The 19,195-nt window shown below is 47.4% G+C and overlaps 1 protein-coding gene across 7 annotated transcripts in view; it reads left to right on the top strand.

The window, feature by feature from the left end:
* Positions 1-1,713: 1,713 nt before the first annotated feature.
* Fam193b (family with sequence similarity 193 member B) overlaps positions 1,714-19,195 on the top strand; it is a 33,175-nt gene continuing 15,693 nt past the window's right edge. For 2 of the 7 annotated variants that reach the window (XM_013119310.2, XM_013119308.2), the window contains exons 1-3: positions 1,714-1,841; positions 17,123-17,365; positions 18,930-19,164. In XM_013119310.2, the coding sequence (XP_012974764.1) occupies positions 17,252-17,365; positions 18,930-19,164 (349 nt within the window). In that variant the 5' untranslated portion in view covers positions 1,714-1,841; positions 17,123-17,251. Of the gene's footprint in view, positions 1,842-2,164; positions 2,878-8,286; positions 8,348-10,853; positions 10,998-17,122; positions 17,366-18,929; positions 19,165-19,195 lie in introns of those variants that run through there. The other 5 variants (XM_040756041.1, XM_040756040.1, XM_040756042.1 and 2 more) reach the window with 5 other exon arrangements.

Genomic DNA, 19,195 nt, shown 5'->3' with positions numbered 1-19,195 from the left:
TCCGAGATCTGCAGCACTGAACCCAGGGCTTCCCGCATGAAAGGCAAGTCCTCAGCAATTGGACTTTGTCCCCTTCCCTTAGCTTTTTTTGAGGCAGGCTTATACCATGTGGCTCAGCTTGGCTCAGTCTGACCTTGAACTCTCCGTCCTCTCCCCTTCCTTCCTACTATCGGCGGTTCTGTCACTTTTTTTGAAAGGCCACTTTATCTTAGCCACACTAAAGACGTAATGGTTATATGGCAGTAATCATCAACCTGAATCTTCTAATCATCTGATAGTGACACCAATATCTGTCCATGGTAGCACCTAAGTGTAATCAACACAGTTGGGAAGCAGAAGCCAGAGGTTTGGTGCAAGTTGGAGGCCAGTCTGGCCTACAAAGTGAATTCCCGGCCAAAGCGGCTACTTAATGAGACACTGTTTCAAAAAAACAGAAATAGGTTAGGAGAGATAGCTCAGTGGATGCAAGTACTTGCCACCAGGCCCGATACTCCTAAGAGTGGTGGAAGGAAAAAACTGATTCTCAGAAGTTGTCCCCTGACCAACCTACACACACACACACACACACACACACACACACACACACGCAGGCATGCATGCCTGAACCTATAAAATGAGATAAATAAAATATAATAATTTTAAAATTTTTATTTATTTCTTGGTAGTTAAAGGTCCAGATTCAGTCCTAGTTGATGATAACAACATAAATTCCATATATAACTACCAGAAAGTTTCAAAGTTCCGCTGGCCAAGGCATGAGACAGACAGCACTGGAAACTTAAAAATAAAAGTTTGTTCCATGTGCCTCTACTTTTCTTCCATACAAAAATGGGTGGAGATGACATTTTAACAATTAATTTCTAACTTTTAAACATTTCAACTTCTCCTTTGTGTGTCCTTATAGTCCTCTCTTGCTCATTCTGCCTCAGCATGTGTCCTAATCATTTCACCCTGTCACACTGGTCTTAATCGTATATCTACGTGACCACCTTTCCCACGGGACTCAAGAAGGACCTGGGTCTGGGTCCTGCAGTTCCGAGCACAGAACACTGCAAGTGAAGACGCCCGTATTCTCGGTGTCTTTCACCTCAAGCTGACCTCGAGCCCGTCGGCTGTGGCTGGCTGATAATCTAGCAACCTTGCGTGGCCATTTTGCAGCCTCCTGCATGTTTCTCCATTGCAAAATGGGAATAATGCGTACCTGTCTCCAAGTGCTGTAGGGAGGAGCCAGGCGATGAGTGTGAAAGTATCGCAGCACAGATTAGCTATTTCACTCATCATTTAAGGGACAATTAAGCTACTAGGCCCGCTCTCACAGCGCCACGCGTGTTTCTCCGGCAGGTGGTGGCCTTCGGGGTGCACGCTTAGGGTAGGATCTCGCCTCTGGGCTGGTCTCCCGACGGTACGCGGGGCGGTGCCCTTGTTAAACATGGCGCCCGCGGCTTCGGAGGCGAGTGCGGCGGCGCGGACTCAGGGTGCCCTCTGACCTGTTGGCAGCGGGCGGGGAGGGGTGCCGGGTGCCGCCATATTGGCTGTTGTCCTGTGAGGGGAGCGGCGGCGGCGGTGACGGCGGCGGCGGCGGCGGCGGCGCGAGGGGAGCCAGCGAGCCGGGGAGCGGCGCGGGAGGCAGCATGACGCGGAGGCGGAGCAGGCCGAGCGGCGGCGCGGGCCGGCGGGAACGGGCGCGGGCCGCGGGGCTGCAGAAGCCCCAGGCGCCCGAGCCGCAGCCGCCGCCGAGCCTGGAAGCGGGAGCGGGTGCAGGGCCCCCGGAGGCGCCCGCGGAGCCGGATCGCGACAGCCCCAGGGAGGAGGACGAGCCCACACTGGCTCCAGGCCCCCAGGTAGGAACGAGCAAGACGACCCCGGCTGCTCGGCTGCTTTCACCTCCCCGGAGCGGGAGCGGGCGCGGGGCGGGCGCGGGCATGGGCATGCTGTCGGGCTGAGGCCAGATCCCACGTCCGTAGCAGAGGCTTCCGACCCCCTTGCCGGGGATGGAGGCTGGACCCCGGCTCCGCAGCTCAGCCAACCCCCTTACCGGTGCCACCCCCACTCCGGAGCTAAACCTTCCGGCCATTCGGCTCTCCGGGACTGGCTCGGGTCCTGAGACAACAGCTTAGTCCTCTGCCCTCCACTTCCCTTTGGACCCACCCGATCCCCCCCCTCCATCCCCTAAAAGCTCACCTCAGGGAGCTGGAACCTCAAGGCTGCGCCTCTGCGCGCTCCCCCTCCCCGCCCCCGCCCCCAGCACCGTCTGCAGCCACTGCCCTCAACAGCTGTACCTCCGCATCTGCCTTCTGGGACCTCCCTCCCTCCCTTCCCCACCCAGCAGAACAGTTGGAGCAGACAGGCAGGCTGCCCCAAAGACTGTTAGAACAACTCCGCTAAGGAGGGAGTCCTGGCTCCTCCCGCCTCCTGTCCCATAAGGCGGCTCCTGCTCCCCGCCCCGACCCCCGCCAGCCCTGCAGTTGGTGAACCCTGTGGGAGTAAGAGTATCCGGGAGGGTTCTCGAAAGCTTCCAGCTTGCCACCTGGAAGGTCACTTTCTTTTGAGCAAAAGAGAGAACAGGAGAAGCCCGGGGTGGCGTGGGCCACAGTTGCTCAGGGAGGGTTGTGGCACCCGGGGCTGGGTGGCTTGCCCTAAGCTTGCTCTGACAAAAGAGTTTTGAGTTGGTTTTTTTGGCTGAGCCTGCCGAGGAAGGCAGGCCCCTGCAGGAGTCTTGGAGGGTCGGATGCAGCGCCCGGATGAGGATGAGGCGTGGCGGAAGATGCGTTTGGCTCTGCAGACACTGCATCGGGCAGCAGGGGACTCTGGGAGGCTGGTGCAGCCTGAAGGCATGGCTCTTGACAGCCTTCTAGTAGAAACTCTGGAATTGTGCATGTGAGTGGGGATGCCATTTGGGGTACCATTCCTGGAAAGCTTTCCCTGACCTCCCCAGTTACACCACGCGCCCTCTCTGCCCACAACCCTCTTTGCTTCCCTCTGGTGGCACCACTCCTCCTGTGAGGAAACTTGTTGGTGTGTGTGCCCCAAGCCGTGAACTGTAAACACAGGGAACTCAGAGGATGCCATTCTCGTGATCCCCCGTACCTATCCCAGGCTTTGCCTTTGCGGAGTAGAACTAACTAGATGAATGAGACAGGGAAGAGTCAGCCCAGAACCTGTACTTGTCGTGACCCAGTTTTGATGCTGGTCTCCTCTGTGTCTTGTGTCACGGTGAGAAGATTTTTAATTAATGAAAATGCCACAACTTCTTGAATGTCAGAATCCTTGCCATCATCGTGCCTTGTAGCCTAGGCTGTGGGAAATTTCAAATGAGACTCAGAGGGTAGACTCCTCCTGCTGGGTCTAGCTGTTAGCCAAAGGTCTCTTCCCTTTCTAACATATTTGACCACCGCCTCACCAGGAGTGTTGTTATCTGGGAGAGTGAGTCATGGAAGTGTCTCTTGTCCTCTTCCTCTCCCATCAGAGTCCTTTAGGGTACCACTCACGTAGAGAGGCTGGAAAGTTGGGATGGTATCTTAGCATTCAGTGTTACTGAAGTACAGATTTTCCCCAAAATTATAACCTTCATAAACTCTTCTGATCAGCTTTTTATAGATTCTCATCTAATCTACTTCTTGACCTAAGAATTCATTCCTTTATCCATGCCAGGTGATTGACAGGACTTCTAACCTTTCCACCTCTCCTGTGTTTCTCCTCAGCATCTAGCACTAATATGATGCTTAACCACTGATGATAGAGTTCTTTATCTGCTTTTCTATACAAGTTCTAGAATGCAATCACTATCAGATCCCTGTTCCTAGTGATTAACAGATATCAGTAAACAAACAAGAGGTATAACTACAATTTCCATGTTTTTCAGATGAAGAAACAGAAACCCACAGCAACTATTTACATAAATGATTCCCACTTAGAGATACAAGGCAAAGATCCGATTAAATAAAAATTCACTCTTAGACACTCAAGGGAATGGAAACATCAGCTGCCCCTGCTGTGATTTTACCCCACCTTGTGCTGGGAGGTAGAGATGGGATTCAGGAAACAGCCTCTTGTGCCCTAGTCAGAGGTGCCTGGTGAGGATAGAGACTGGTCCCGCTTCCTTATTCACTGCCAGGCCTTTCCTAAGGACCTTGGTTCTGTCTGGATGAGGAGTTGGCAGGGAAGGTGAAGCTCAGGGTCACTGTCACTGCTGAACCAAGTGACAAATGAGACCACTTCCAGTCAATGGTCCAAACTTACATACTGTTTTGTTTTTAATCTCAAAGTGAGCTGCTGTTCTGAAGGAAATGTGTGGCAAGGTGTGGTGATTTGTGCCTGTAATTCTAGGACTTGGGAGGCTGAGATAGGGATAGCGTTGAATCAAAGCTGGTCTAAGCTACACAGCAAGTTGCAGGCCAGCCTGGGCTACATAGCATGTCTCTCCATGCAGTCATCCCTAGTCCCTGAGCAGCGCGTGCTTCCCTTAGGTGGCCTGAGCTCCAGCCTCTTGGCTCTTCCCATGCCTCTTTATGCATTTTCATGACCTGTACATTTCAGGATTACTTGGGACCCCACGACACCTGGTCTGTTCACCCAGCTTCCCCACCCTCCTCTACCTGAAGATGGAGCTTAAACAGGTGCTGTCTTGTTAGCAAAGGATGGCAGCAAGGAGGAGGCGGCCCAGCCCGGAAAACTTCACAGCAGGCCCAGGAGGCAGCGAAAACTGCTTTACTGACTTGAGTTGAACACCTCCCTTTTCCTCCTGCTTTGTGTCTCAGAGCTGCCGTCTTTCCCTTTGGAGCCTCGTGTGCAGAGTCTTCTGGGTGGCAGGAGCTGTGTTGAGTGGCCAAAGCCAGCCTTGTACTATTTCTGTCAGCTGCTTTTAGTCTCATCCATTCAGCTGATAACCTGTGTGCAGTTAGCACCCAGGAGGCTTGCTAAGGACACCAGCAATGAGCTCATCCTATGCTCTCCCTCTTGTCTCTCTCCAGCATCCCCTGGGACAGTCCAGTTTAGCATAAAGGGTCTCCAGAGGCCTGGTTCTTCCACTGCTCAGAGTAAATCTGTTCCCTCGAGGAACTGGCCAAGGTGATCAGTCAGTACCTTTATTGAAACCATTTCGTTATGTTTAATTCACTCAGCAAGCTTCAAAATGATCTCTGTAACCAGGGCCTTTGTTTGAGGTACACAGAAGGCCAAAGAAGTTCTTTTCCTCCAAGACCATCCCCTGCTGGCTCACACCTGCACCACTTTCATGCCAGTGGGGGGAGATGATATAAGCGTGCATCCCTGCCACCTAGTTCTTTGTAAGCCAGAAAAGACTCAGTGCAAAAATGCCAGTGATCTCTGATACAGACTTGCCCACTCAGTTAAAAAAAATTAATTTCCTTAAACTGTTCTCAGACTTACTAGCTTAATGTCTGATAATAGATAGATGACTAAGGTCATAACACATTCACCCTTTGTATTTAGGTTTTTTTAGAGCAGGGACCATTTTAATTAAATCACATCAGGCTATGTATTATGCATGATCTTTATTGCTCAGTTCATGACTATTGAGTACTTCACAACACCAAACTCGCTGGTACGCTTTTAGTCCAGTTCTGGAACACACATTGTCATACCCAGTAGTCCTCTTGCCTAGCAGTCACTTATTCTGCCAACACTAAGTGGCCCCACAATGCCAGGCTCTGGACTAGTTACAGATCAGAAGTGAATGAAATCTGGTTCCGGTCTTCAAGGAGTTAATACTGTTCAGGATGTATGCATAGTAACTGTAATAGTACCAGAAGAAGGCACAGTGTTGGCTGTCTTTGAAAAAAGGTATAAATCCTACATCCTCTTAAGTGGCCTTTACAAGAGTTGTCAGCCCTCTTGGTTTGTTTACCCCTTTATAAAGTGACAGTAGGGGCTGGAGAAATGGCTCAGAGTATAAGAGTACTGACTGCTCTTCCAGCGGTCGTAAGTTCAATTCCCAGCAACCACATGGTGGCTCACAACCATCTACAATTAAATCTGGTGCCCTCTTCTGGTATGTAGGCAGAACACTGTAATAAATAAATAAATCTTTTAAAATTACTTATTATGTATATAGTGTTCTGCCTGATTGTATGCCTGCAGGCCAGAGGGCACCAGATTTCATTACAAATGGTTGTGAGCCACCTTGTGGTTGCTGGGAATTGAACTCACGACCTCTGGAAGAGCAGTGACTGCTCTTAACCTCTGAGCTATCTCTCTAGTCCCCAAATAAATAAATCTTTAAAAAAAAGGGGGGGGGACAGTAAATCCAAGCTTATCAGGTTAATGTTAGGGGACTGGCTTTTCCTACCTGTCAAGAACTTAGCACAGTTGTAACTATTACTGTGAGTATTTGCTGCTTGGGATGCCCAAAACATGGTAACCCAGGGAAAGCCAAGACAAGCTCTTCAGAACACAGTCTTCATGGTTGACTATTTCCAGAAAGTAAGGTGGAGAAAGCCAGTAGCTTCTACAGCAGTGGTTCGCAAACTTCCTAATGCTGCAACCCTTTGGTACAGTTCCTCATGTTGAAGTGACCCCCCCAACCTTAAAATTATTTTTGTTGCTACTTTATAACTGTAATTTTGTTAGGTATAAATCAATATTGTGACTATCTTGTATCTGATATGCGGGATATCTGATATTCGAACCCTATGAAAGTGGTCATGACCCATGGGTTGAGAACCACCGGGAGCTGAGCCCTGCCTGGACTCATTTGGAGAGCAGGGCTAAATCAGGCTGATGTTCCACTGCAAGTGGTGTGGGCATTGAGGAGTCAGTGGCTGATGTGAAGTAGGAGAGCAGACTTGATATGGTGACGGTCTGTGATGCCGTGTGAGGAAGTGATTCTCTGTGGGAGAGGCCACTATGACTGCTCTCTTTAGTCCATGTTGCCCTCACCCTAGCCTAACTAATCACCAGATCCTTTGTTCTTTGTTCAGTCCCATCCCAGACCTACCCAACTAGGGCAGGAACCCACCCAGGATCCACTTTTGGATTGTTCTAGGAGATTCTGAGTGTGGCTGAGTCTGGGAGCTGCTAAATTGAGGAAGCCTAGCATTGTGGGGGGTTTTGTTTTGTTTTTTAAGGGGCTGAAGGCTTGAGGATATAGCCCAATGGTAGAAAACTTGCCTAAGGATTGAGGACTTGGGTTTGATCCCTAACATCATTAAAAACAAAACAAAACTAAAACAGGCTAGAGAATTGACTCTGGGGTTAAGAACACTTGCTGCTCTTCCAGAGATCTGGGTTCCATTCCCAGTACCCACATGGCAACTCATAATGGTAACACCAGTTTCAAGGAATCCAACACCTTCTTTTGGCTTCCATAGGCACCAGGCATGAATATGGTGCACATGCAGGCAAAACATTGGTGCACACTCGCAAGCACACTCACACTTGCACAAACCAGCCAGCCCTGCCCTCCTCCACATCCCCAGCTGTGGTTCATTCCTAAGACTCAGCTGCTAGTCTTGTGCGTGTTAGCCCACTGTGCCTCTGCTCAGTGACTGCAGTACGTGATTCTGGAACAGTGCAAATGGCCTTGGAAATCCCGTGGTATTGTAGAGATAACAGGTTTAAACAGTTAAGATAATGTGAGGTAGGGCCATGCATGGTGGTGCATGCCTGTAATTCCGGCACTTGAGGCAGAGGCAGGTGGGTCTCTGAGCCCTGTTTTTTGTTTTGTTTGTTTAAGATGAGAGACCACCTCTATTTTAGAGAACCGTGAAAGAGCATAGGGTCCAGAGTGAAGCCCTGTTCATTCTGACTGCACTTGGAGGGTTGCATACCCAAGTTGAGTCTTTAGAAAAAAGGGGATGGCCGTGCATTATGTAGTTGGGGAAGGGAGTATGCAATGGTTCTTCGTGGGCAGGTAAGAACTAAGGAAAGGCAGGTTGTGTACTGGAAGGGTCTGAGTTGCGCCTTTCTGTCATCCTCACACGTCACGTTAGGTAGCCATGAGCTAGTTCAAGGGAGGGACGTGCTGCAGTTTCATAAACCAACTGACTCCTTTGTCTTCTGGCTGAAGCTCTTGGCTCCCTTTAGATCCCACCCCTCTCAGGATGAAAGAAGTAGCTATTTCTATTCTGGAAAAGGATGTGGGGAAACTAAGGCAGGAAAAGAGGGTCAGAGGAGCTGCAGAAACTGAAGATCTTTATTAGGAAATGAGGGCCATGGGGGTTCAGAGATGCCTTGAAGGTCACTGTTTAGTTCTCTGTCCTGTGCTTCGAGTAATAAATTTGGTTTGGGCAAGTCTCACTTAGTAAGTTTCCCTATCATTTCTTCCAGGGCAGAAGAGGAAAGAAACTAACGGGTATTGAGCACCTACTGTGTGCCAGACCCAGGCCAGGTACTTTACATAATTTATTTCCTTCTGTCCTCACAACTCTGTGAAGTATGGTGTTATTCCCATTTCATAAATCGAGAAACCTGAGACTCAGAATTTTGAGTAATGCTCTGAAATACTGGAAATGGCCAAACAATTTGAACTTAGAACTATGTCTCCAAAGTTCATGCTCTTTTCCCTATGAGAAACCTGTCCTGGAGTTAAGTAAAACAACAGTTGGCCAAGGTTTCAGTTAAGTGAATAACTTGGGCCTTCCCTTGTTCTGAAACTGAATGGATAGGCTTGCTGGGGTCATTAGCTCAGCAGCCTCCCTGTGTTGTCCTTACTCGGCTTGCACATCAAAGCAGGCTCTCTACCAATTGGCCTTATAAAGTGAGCTTTTTTTCTGCCTCCCGGAAGGGCCACACTGAGTAAGAGTCGCAGCAGAAGTCCCAGACCACTGAGGTGGGGTTTGGTCAGCTTCCAGAGCATTAGCTGCAGCTGTGATTGCTAGAATTCCAGGAGTCTTAGCTCTGCCTGCCTTCTTATCAGAGCCATGCCTTCAGCATAACATTTCAGAAAGGCACTAGTTTTGCTGTTTTACATTCTATTCTTGATGTTAAGTAGCCAACACAATGAGCCAAAAGGGCAGTAACATTCCATTTATTTAATGCCTGCTATGTGACAGGCAACAAGCCATACATGGTTTCTGAACATATGTCAGTGATCACCAGCTACTCCATCTCCAGAGAGCTACAATCTGCCAGGAATATGGCACAGTATGACAGGTGCTATACTAGGATTATCCTAACTTAGCTTAGTGCAGAGTTTCCTTGACCTTTGACTAGGGTCAAAGGAATTTATCAAGGGGTTTCCCAGCGTGTAGCATAGTGTCTGACATAAGAAATTTTAGCTGCTATTGTCAGCTACTTTGCCTTGGTGTCAGGCAAGCTCTTGGAGTTTGGTATCTTGAGAGAGAGAGTACTCTCATGGGCTGTTTCCGAGTACAATTTAGAACCTGTTGCAGGGCAGCTGACTAGATACAGGATGTGTCTTGGGAAATCTGGTGCAAACATACATGAACTCTTGGGACTGGAAGGAATTCCTAGGAGAATGAGACTTGGCTAAATGTTGAAAATCAGTCCAGCTTCAGAAAAGATCTTGGCACTTGTCTGGTCTGGTGATCAGGGTTATTCTCTGACACTTGATAAACTGTGGACAGAAAGGCCAATGTGAAAAATTAAGTCATGCCCCCAAAGCTGTACAGATAACACCACAAGCCATATACTTGTTGATAAGGATTATTGCTTAGCACATAGTAGGTCCTAGATTAAAAAAAAACACAATAGTATTTGATTTACCACATTAACATAAATTGCAACTCTTGCTAAAAGTAGTTATTTGGGGGCAGTAGGGAAAGCATTCACTGCTAAACCTGAGGACCTGTGTTCCATCCCTGGGGTCTACATGGTAGAAGGAGAGGAAGACTCAGGGAAGTTGTCCTCTGACATCCACACACATGATATAGCGTGTGTGCCCCTGTGCGTGTCTACTCATGTACATAATAAATAAATGTGCTGTTTTTTTAAAAAATGATGACTGCCGGGCATTGGTGGCGCACGCCTTTAATCCCAGCAGAGGCAGGCGGATCTCTGTAAGTTCGAGACCAGCCTGGTCTACCAAGTGAGTTCCAGGACAGCCTCCAAAGCCACAGAGAAACCCTGTCTCGAAAAACCAAAATAAATAAATAAATAAATAAATAAATAAATAATGATGACTATATTTAACTTATACATTGAATAGAAGAATGTTCCTGTTTTCATTTTTGCAGATTTTTTTATATAATAAAGCTGGGGGAGAAGGCTTGCTATGTAAGTGTAAGAATCAGAGTTTGGACCCTCAGCACTCAAATAAAAAGCTACTGTGGTTATGTATACTTGTAATCCAACACACAGCTGGAGGTGGGAATATGTGAAGACAAAAGATTTGCTGAATTCCTGCCCACCAGCCAGCCTAGCCTAAAATGATGAGCTCTAGGTTCAGTAAGAGACACAAGCTCAAGGAAATAAAGCAGAGTAGTTGTGGTAACACACATGTATGTACAACCCCCCCCACACACACACAGAGTAAAGTCACAGTCTTAGGTTGGGAACGTAGTTCAGATGGTAGAGTGCCAGCTCAGCATACGCAAAGCCGAGTCGGGTGTTGAAGTGGTCATATTCATTTTACATTAAAATCCACTGTCTGAGCCTAGCATAGTTGTGCTTACCTTTAATCGAAGAGTCAGACAGAGCTCCGATTTTGAGGCCAGCCATACACGGTGAGACCCTGTCTCCAAATAAAAGTAAAAAAATAAAATCTGAGCCAGGTGGTGATGGCACACACATTTAATCCCAGCACTTAGGAGGCAGAGGCTGGTAGATCTCTGTGAGTTCCAGGACAGCCTGGACTATACAGAGAAATCCTGTCTTGAAAAGTCAAAAAAAAAAAAAAAAAAAAGAAAGAAAAAAAATTCTGTTGTGCGTTTCAGATAGATCCTTTGCCGGTGCATAATTCTGTGAAATCATGCTTTAGTCACTTGGAAAATGAGGTTCATTTATCATGCCAACAAAATAACATCTGTTAATTACCTCACTGATTCCTCAGACAAGTATTGAACACTCTAAAGGTCACGGTAAGTGATATAAGCTTTCCCAAATTCTAAGTTTTTGTTTGTTTTTTTGTTTTTAGACAGATTCTCCTCTGTAACCAGGCTGGCCACAAACTCATGGTAATCCTCCTGCTTCAGCTTCTGGAAGTGTTAAGATTAGATGTGTGAGCCACCATGACTAACTTTCAAATTTGAATTTTTGCTTGAAAGCTTGAATTTTTATTATTGGCCATAAATATTTGGCTGTTTTTCTTGAAATAATGGGCTTGTTTTGTTTATATGTTTATTTTTTGAGACAATGTCTGTTAATGCTCATGTCTGAATAACAAAGACATTCTTTCAAGGTAAAAGTGGTATTACATGAAGAAGAAAATTTCCTCTTTGGTCTGTTTATCCAGGAAACACTGGTTGCCTTAATTTAGTGCTTCTTGGAACAAGTAGAAATAGTTGGGCTGGCCAAAGAGCAGAGACACCAGGTTCAGTGACTACAGATCCCAGCTTCTCAAGCCTGGCGCTCTTCTGCTCTGGTAATGTGCACAGTATAGCAGGGGTGCCTGTGAGCATTCCCACTGCAGAGAGAAACAGTTATCCTGAAGTCTTTTTTTGTTTAATTAAGATTTACTTATTTATTATGTATACAGTGTTCTGCCGCAGGCCCGAAGAGGGCACCAGATCACATTATAGGTGGTTGTGAGCCACCATGTGGTTGCTGGAATTGAACTCAGGTCCTCTGGAAGAGCAGCCAGTGCTCTCAATCTCTGAGCCATCTCTCCAGCCCCTCCTGAAGTCTTTTTGACAAGATACAAAATCAATAGAACCACTAGAAGTTTTCCTTCTTTATGTTTTGCTTAAAATTAAACCTATACCTCAGAGGCTCTGAAATTTAATCTAAGGTGAGTGGGAGCAATTAGTTGCTGCCCCGGGATTCTGGGTTTAAGAATTAGTTCTATGAGCCTTTGTGAAGAAAAAGGACAGGATGTCTTCATTCATCTAATGACCATGTTTTTGTTCAGAGATAACAATACAGCTTTGAGAACAGCAAGTTGAAAGCCTAGGTTCACTGATTCAAGGCATAAGGGGCCATGTTTGCCAGAATTTGAAAAAAGTAGCAGGAGATCTCAGTGAGAAGAAAGCCTGAGCCAAGAGCTTTTCTCAGCTGTAGCCTTAATTAGAAGCCCCGTAGCATTTCTAGGTGTTGGGTTCTTATCACTCTTAGCAATTAAAGCACAGTTGAGGCACCAGCAAGAGGGCTCAGCCAAGAAGATTTGTACTGCCAAGGCTAATGACCTTAGTTAGCAGGGTTCCCGCACCCACATAGTAGAAAGAAAGTTTGCTCCTAAAAGTTGTTCTCCGGCCTTCAGCCATGGACATGCACATGCATGCAAACATACACACATGCACTGAGTTAATTTAAAATTAGTAGTTAAGAGTACATGCTGTTCTTGCCGAGGATTTGAGTTTGATTCCCAGCACCCATATTGGGGTGACTCACAACTGCCTATAACTTATCTCCAATACCTCTGGTTTCTGAAAGCACTTGTAAACACATACATACATAATTAAAAATAATAAAAATTAAAGCAGAGATGAAATGTCAAGAGACAGTTAGGTATAGTGACATACACCTGTAACCTCGCACTCAGGAGGCTGAGGCAAGAAGACTGTAGATCTGGCTGTCCTGGAACTCATTTTGTAGAGCAGGCTGGCCTCAAACTCCCAGAGATCTGCTTGCCTCTGCCTCCTGAGTGCTGGGATTAAAGGTGAGCGCTGCCGCCGCCACCACCACTGCTGCCCAGCCTCTTTTCTTGTTTTAAGAAGAGGTCTCAGCCAGTCTAAAAGAGAAACAGAGCTCACACAAAGGTGGTTCAGCACTTGGAGTGACACATCTTTAATCCCAGCACTAAGAAGGTGCTGGGCAGATATGGCTGGGCAGAGAGAGGAATATAAGGCAGGAAACAAGAGAGATGCAGTCTGAGGAACAGTGCAGTCATAAGCAGTCTGAGGACAGGATCGCCCCTTTGGTCTGAGCATTGGTAGAGGTAAGAACTCTCTAGTGACTGGCCACTTTGCCTCTCTGATCTTCAGCTTTACCTCCAATATCTGACTCTTGAGCTTTTAATTAATAAGACCTATTAGAACTCATGTCACAGGCCCCTCCAAATTGCATGGCTCTGAAAAGCAAGACTTAAGTGTACTAAACTTAAGAGAGCGCTTTAGATAGCTAGTCCCTAGTGTAGACTTGGTAGGAACAAAACAGTCAAAGGGCCTGGTTTGTAAATTGAGTGCCTACTGTTTTGATCCCTTTAGCTGAATGGATTTTTTTCTTTTTCTTTTCTTTTTTTTAAAGATTTATTTATCATGTATACAATGATGATGTATTCCTGCAGGCCAGAAGAGGACACCAGATTGAATTGTAGATGGTTGTGAGCCACCATGTAGTTGCTAGGAATTGAACTCAGGACCTCTGGAAGAGCAGTTGGTGCTCTTAACCTCTGAGCCATCTCTCCAGCCCTGAATGGATTTTTTTTTCTACTGTCACTTGGATCTTTGGGCAACTCTGTGCAATGCAGATAGTGTTCCTGCTTCAGTTAAAACTTAATTAACTTTCTATGTCTGCTTCTTCCTTTACCAGGAAAGGCAGCCTGCCCTATAGAGTGATTTTCAGTAATGGCTAGTTCATTTGTTTTGTGGCTTAAGTTAGCTCTAGGGTTGCATTATTTCCTTAGTTAGGAGCATACTGTAATCCTTGAAGACTACAGGCTCCCATTTTTCCACGTTTGAAATTGGAACCATACAGGTAGAAAGGCAGGAAAGAGAGGTGAAGACCTGCTCCACAGGAAGCAGTAATCTTAAGGATGGTCTCAAGCTGCTGCCAACTATAATGCTATGAGGATACTTCACAGATCTGATGAGTTGGCCTTGAGCCAGCCTCTGCTGCCCTGAGTTCTGCATCCAAAAGAAAAGACAAAAGAAGCTGGGGGTGGCAGCACAAGTCTTAACCCCAGCACTTGGAAAGGAGGAGGATCTCTGTGAGTCTGAGGGCAGCCTGGTCTACATATCGAGACCCTGTCTCAAAAAAACAAAACAAAACCAAAATAGGAAAGTAATGAAATAAATAGCGTGATGTACGAGGTGGGCATAGGTAAGAAGACCTCTGGGATGGTCTAGAGGGCTGTGGATTTAGGTTGGGACCTTTAAGGCCTGCTCCATTATTTGTCGGGAAATGGGGATAAGGGGATCTTCCTTAGCAAAGGGAGAGGTAGGGAAGTGCAGAGTATTTGGGGGACTTAAACATTTGATGTCATGGGGTTAAAGGCAGAAGTTAAGATGTTTAACAGAAACCAGGCATGGAAGTTTATGACTGTAATCCCAGCACTTAGAAAGCTGAAGCAGGAGGATTGCTACAAGGGCAGCCTTGGCTACAGTATGAGACCTTGTCAGCCTCCAATGCCCCCCCAAAAAACTAACCCTAACAAGTCATCTTGTGTTCATTGCACATGACAAGTTCTTACTGGTATAAAATCAGTGACTATATATTGTTTCCTTAGTTCCCGTCATGGGATCAGTGCCAGCTGTTTAGCACTGGCGGAGTTCTTCACTTTCATTCTCCCACTTTAGATGAGCAGAGAGGGTAGGTAGGACCTGCCAGGACCATACAGCTTTACGTGATGGTAGCTCGCGTTAACACCAAAGCCAGTGTTTCCACTCACCAAAGCACCACCCACAGCTACTTAGACTGCATAGATTATATAAAAGATTTAAATACACAGGTCCTGGTTTTGATCTCTAGCACTGAGAAAGAAAAGATTGATGTAAAGGTTTTTTTACTCTTTTCAGAATATCTTTCATGGGCAGACATGCTGGCACATGTTCATGCCCATAATCCCAGCACTTAGGAGTAGACACAGGAAGAGGAGGAATTCAAAACCATCCTTTGCTGCATAATGAGTTCAAAGCCAGCCTGAGTTTCATGAGATCCTGTCTCAAAAATCAAAACAAAGAAAAAAGCCCAGCAACTACAAACCCATGTAATGAGTGTAGGCCCCTCATGCCCATGTGAAGCAAAAGCTGTCACGAAGACCCTCATCCTGGTGTTGCCTGTGATGCTCTCCCTACACCCTAGGAACAAAGCCCTGTGTACTGGTGGCCTCCCCTTCTACCTGCAATCACTACAACTCACCTTACAGCTTTGAGAAATGTCCTAGGTACTGTTCTCAGAAAGTCCCCCTTTGGGGCCTGTGAGGTGGTTTGACAAGCTCAGGAGCTTTCTGCCAAGGTTGACAACTTGAGTTCAATCCCCAGGACTCACATGGTGGAAGGAGAGAGCAACTCCAGCAACTTGTTCTCTGACCTCTACATGGGTGCCCAAATGTGCACACACATACACAACAAAAAAATACATTTAAAAAAAAAGTCCTCCTTTACCTTAATTTCTCAAACCATTTTCCTCCATCTACCTTCCATGCTTGTAAGATGACAGATGAGTTCCGTCTGCACTTAACATGAGCAGCTGCCTTGCGTATTGAGACGGCCCCTTGGCAAAGTGTTTTTTTTTTTTTTTTTTTTGGTTTTTCGAGACAGGGTTTCTCTGTATTGTTTTGGAGGCTGTCCTGGAACTCACTCTGTAGACCAGGCTGGCCTCGAACTCACAGAGATCCGCCTGCCTCTGCCTCCCGAGTGCTGGGATTAAAGGCGTGCGCCACCAACGCCCGGCTGGCAAAGTGTTTTGGCTGGGTCTTTTACACATTCCACTTGTAAAATGTCTTCATCTCTGGTACTCTTTTCCATAGTCCTTGTACTTCCCTAAGTGTTTCATTATGTTCCTGGGTCACTTCTGGTTCCTTCCTTTTTTGGAGAAACCAGGGACTCAGAGTAGTATGATAGCAGCATGGCAGACTTGAGGACACTCTGATCCCAACTCATTGTGAGAAGGTGATGTCACATGAAACAACAATGGCACCCCTTACAATCACATACCTAGTGGAGGGTAGATTTGAAAGGTACACAGAGTTGTGGGACAAACCACCGTCCAACAGTACCATTTACTGTTCCTCCTGAATCTACTGCTTGAGGGATATTGCTGCTACTCTGAGCAGACCTATCTGGTTTCAGCTGGGCTCACTCACAGATGTGATTCGCTGACTGATTCGTTAGGAACACTCCCCTTTTCTCCAGGTCCCACATATGGGGCAGGAGTCTGGCCATTTCCTCGTGGTGTGGCAGAGGCACAAGATCATGTCAGGCCATCGGTGCAAGAATACGAGAAGTGCATGCACACTGTTCAGTTTGGTGCTGCCGGTGTGTCTGCTAACATCCTGTCGGCCCAGAGGAAGTGACGAGGCTATGCAGTGTCAGTGAAGGGAGACTAGAGTTGGAAAATAGAGAAAAAACATTAATTGGGACTATAAATATAATTAGGTTTGTGAAAGGGAACTTTCAAACACTGGATCAGATTTGTTGTAGGAGGAAGAAACAGGCCAATAATGACCTGGGCTTGCGCTATAGCATGCAGCATTCTGCACAACTCTGCAAGGTGGACAGGAAGCAGAGCTCAGAGAAGTTAAATAACTTGCTCAAGGTCGTCAACTGATTAGTGCTGAGGCTGTGATGAGAGTGCGTGTCTAGCCCCCAGAGTCTAGCTTTTTTTTTACCGTCCTTACTCAAAAGAGCACCAAGGTCTGTCTTCCTGTTTGCTGTTTCTGCACACCCTCTTCTAAAACCCCCCTGCAGTGCTCCAGAAAATGTGCATCCATTCTCCTTCCGGGTGAGGACTGGTCTGTAACCCACACAGAACTGTGGCCCTTCCTAGGCATTCCGGAGAGGGAGAAAGAAGCCTCTTTATTCTTTGATACTGAGGACATGAGCATGAGTTTTGGAGTCAGATTTACTGGGATTCAACCATTCACTAGCTCTGTAACCTTGGGCAACTCATTTAACTTCTTGAAATCTGTTTCTTCATCTTAAAAAAAAAATGGGAATAAGAACACCTTGTTTGCAGAGCTGTTACAAGGACTAAAGCTAAATTATGTTTATAAAGTGCCCATCCCAGTGCCTGGCACGTAATAAGTGGTGTTATGAATACTGTTAGAACCGTTTCTAAGGACAGCCTTTTCCCCTCCTGGGAACCCCTGTGTCTGTGTGTTGGACAGGTGCCCCCCACCTCCAGCCAGTCTGTGCAGACTTGTTGCCTGCTGTGTCACCGCGAGCGCAAAGGCTGGGAAGAAGGCCCTTCACAAAATGGACTGGTGTTGCAGGGTGAGAAGCTGCCCCCTGACTTCATGCCAAAGCTCGTCAAGAACCTCCTAGGCGAGATGCCTCTATGGGTCTGCCAGAGTTGCCGAAAGAGCATGGAGGAGGATGAAAGGCAGACAGGTCGAGAACATGCAGTGGCGGTAGGTAACAGCTGACAGGTGACCCTGAATGCAGGGTTGCTTCCTCCCTAAGGAACCCAGGCTGTTTTCCCCTGGCCTCAGTAAGCACTGCCCAGGCTGCTCTGAGGAACCATCCAGCTGCGCTTAGTGTGACAAATTGGGTTTAGATCTGAGGGGAGAAGACATGGGCCTGCTAGTGGACGTAGGTAGAGCTTGATCCGATCCTGTTTCCTGATGCCTTCAGCTCTATGGCTGTTGGAAAGGCCACCACTATGACACAGATCAGTCAGGAGACAACAGTCATAGCTAGGAGCCATGGAAGCCTGCCACCTGTGAGTCAGTCAGCCCGGCTCCTCACCTTTCCTTCCCCTGTAGACTTTCATTTGCCCAGAGTCAATTTAGTTTCCAGACTTCTAGCTTGGGACTGGAAATGTAGCTTGGTGACAGAATGTTTGTCTTGTGTGTGCAAAGCTCTGGAATTATTCCTTGTTGTTGGAAAGAAAAAAGGAAGGAGGAAGGAAGGAAGGAAGGAAGGAAGGAAGAGGGCCAGGGAGATGACTTGGGTAAAAGCACCAAAGCACGTGCCACATAAGCTAAGGACCTGGGTTCAAGTCCTCAGAATCCAGAACCCATATAAAGTCACACACGACAGTGCATATTTGCAACCCCCCTGCTCCTGCTACAGTGGGAGGTGGAGACAGGACAGGACCTAGAGCTGGTGGGCCAGCAGGCCTTTCTCACACAATGGCAGACCAACAAGGCAGAAGGCAAGGACCTGCTCCCCAGGTTGCTCTCTGACCTCCTCTTGTACACTGTGGCACATGTGTGCCTGCGCTTATGCATACGTGTATACACACCATGCACATACACAGGTATATTCATAAACAGAAGAAAGGGCTGGTGTGGTAGCAATCACCTTCAGTCCCAGTGCTTGGAAGGCAGAGGTAGGTAGATCCCTGTAAGTCTGAAGCCAGTCTTTCTACATAGTGAATTCCAGGACATAGAGAGTTAGACCTTGTCTCAAAAACCCACAGAAATAAACGAAAGGCTGGGCTAGAGAGATGGCTCAGTGGTTAAGAGCACTGCCTGCCCTTCCAGAGCACTGGGGTTTGAGTCTCAGCTCCCACACGGTGGCTCACAACCTGCTGTAATTCCAGTCCTGGGGTTAATGCCTTCTTCTGGCCCCTGTGTGCACATGGTGCACAGACATGGATTCAGGCAAACACTCACACACATAAAATAAGTCTCAGGATGCTTACAAAGTGAGCGGAGAGAAGGAGGAGGGGATGGGAGCAGGCGTGCTCAAGCGCGCTTCTGACCCCAAGGCCTTCATCTTGTTGGCAGTCCTTCACCCTCAGAGCGCCCAAGTCTGTGCACAGGCTCTGACCTAGGAGCAGCTCTTTCCCACTGTCCACACAGCTGTGGCACTGGGAACACCATAGTCTTCCAAGTGCTGGCTCGCTCGCCCTCGATTGAACTTGAGCATGACCTGTGGTAATTGGCTTCAGTCGTATCCTAAGGGCCTGAAGGAGCAGAAGGTCAGCTCCACTGTTTGACCATGAGCCTTTTTCTTTCTCCCTTCCAGATTTCCTTGTCACATACATCCTGCAAATCACAGTCTTGTGGGGGTGACTCTCATTCATCCTCGTCCTCCTCTTCATCATCCTCATCTCCCTCCTCCTCTTCCTGCCATGGGAACTCAGGGGACTGGGACCCCAGCTCGTTCCTGTCAGCTCATAAGCTCTCAGGCCTCTGGAATTCCCCACACTCCAGCGGGGCTGTGCCAGGCGGCTCGCTTGGGAGTCCTCCTGCCATCCCTGGTGAGTCTTTAAGCTTTGGAAAGTTCTGGGT

This window comes from Mesocricetus auratus, unplaced genomic scaffold (assembly GCF_017639785.1).
Source record: "Mesocricetus auratus isolate SY011 unplaced genomic scaffold, BCM_Maur_2.0 Super-Scaffold_100013, whole genome shotgun sequence".
NCBI lineage: Eukaryota > Metazoa > Chordata > Mammalia > Rodentia > Cricetidae > Mesocricetus > Mesocricetus auratus.
The sequence above is the reverse complement of the archived record's forward strand: the minus strand, read 5'-3'. Positions and strand labels throughout refer to the sequence as shown.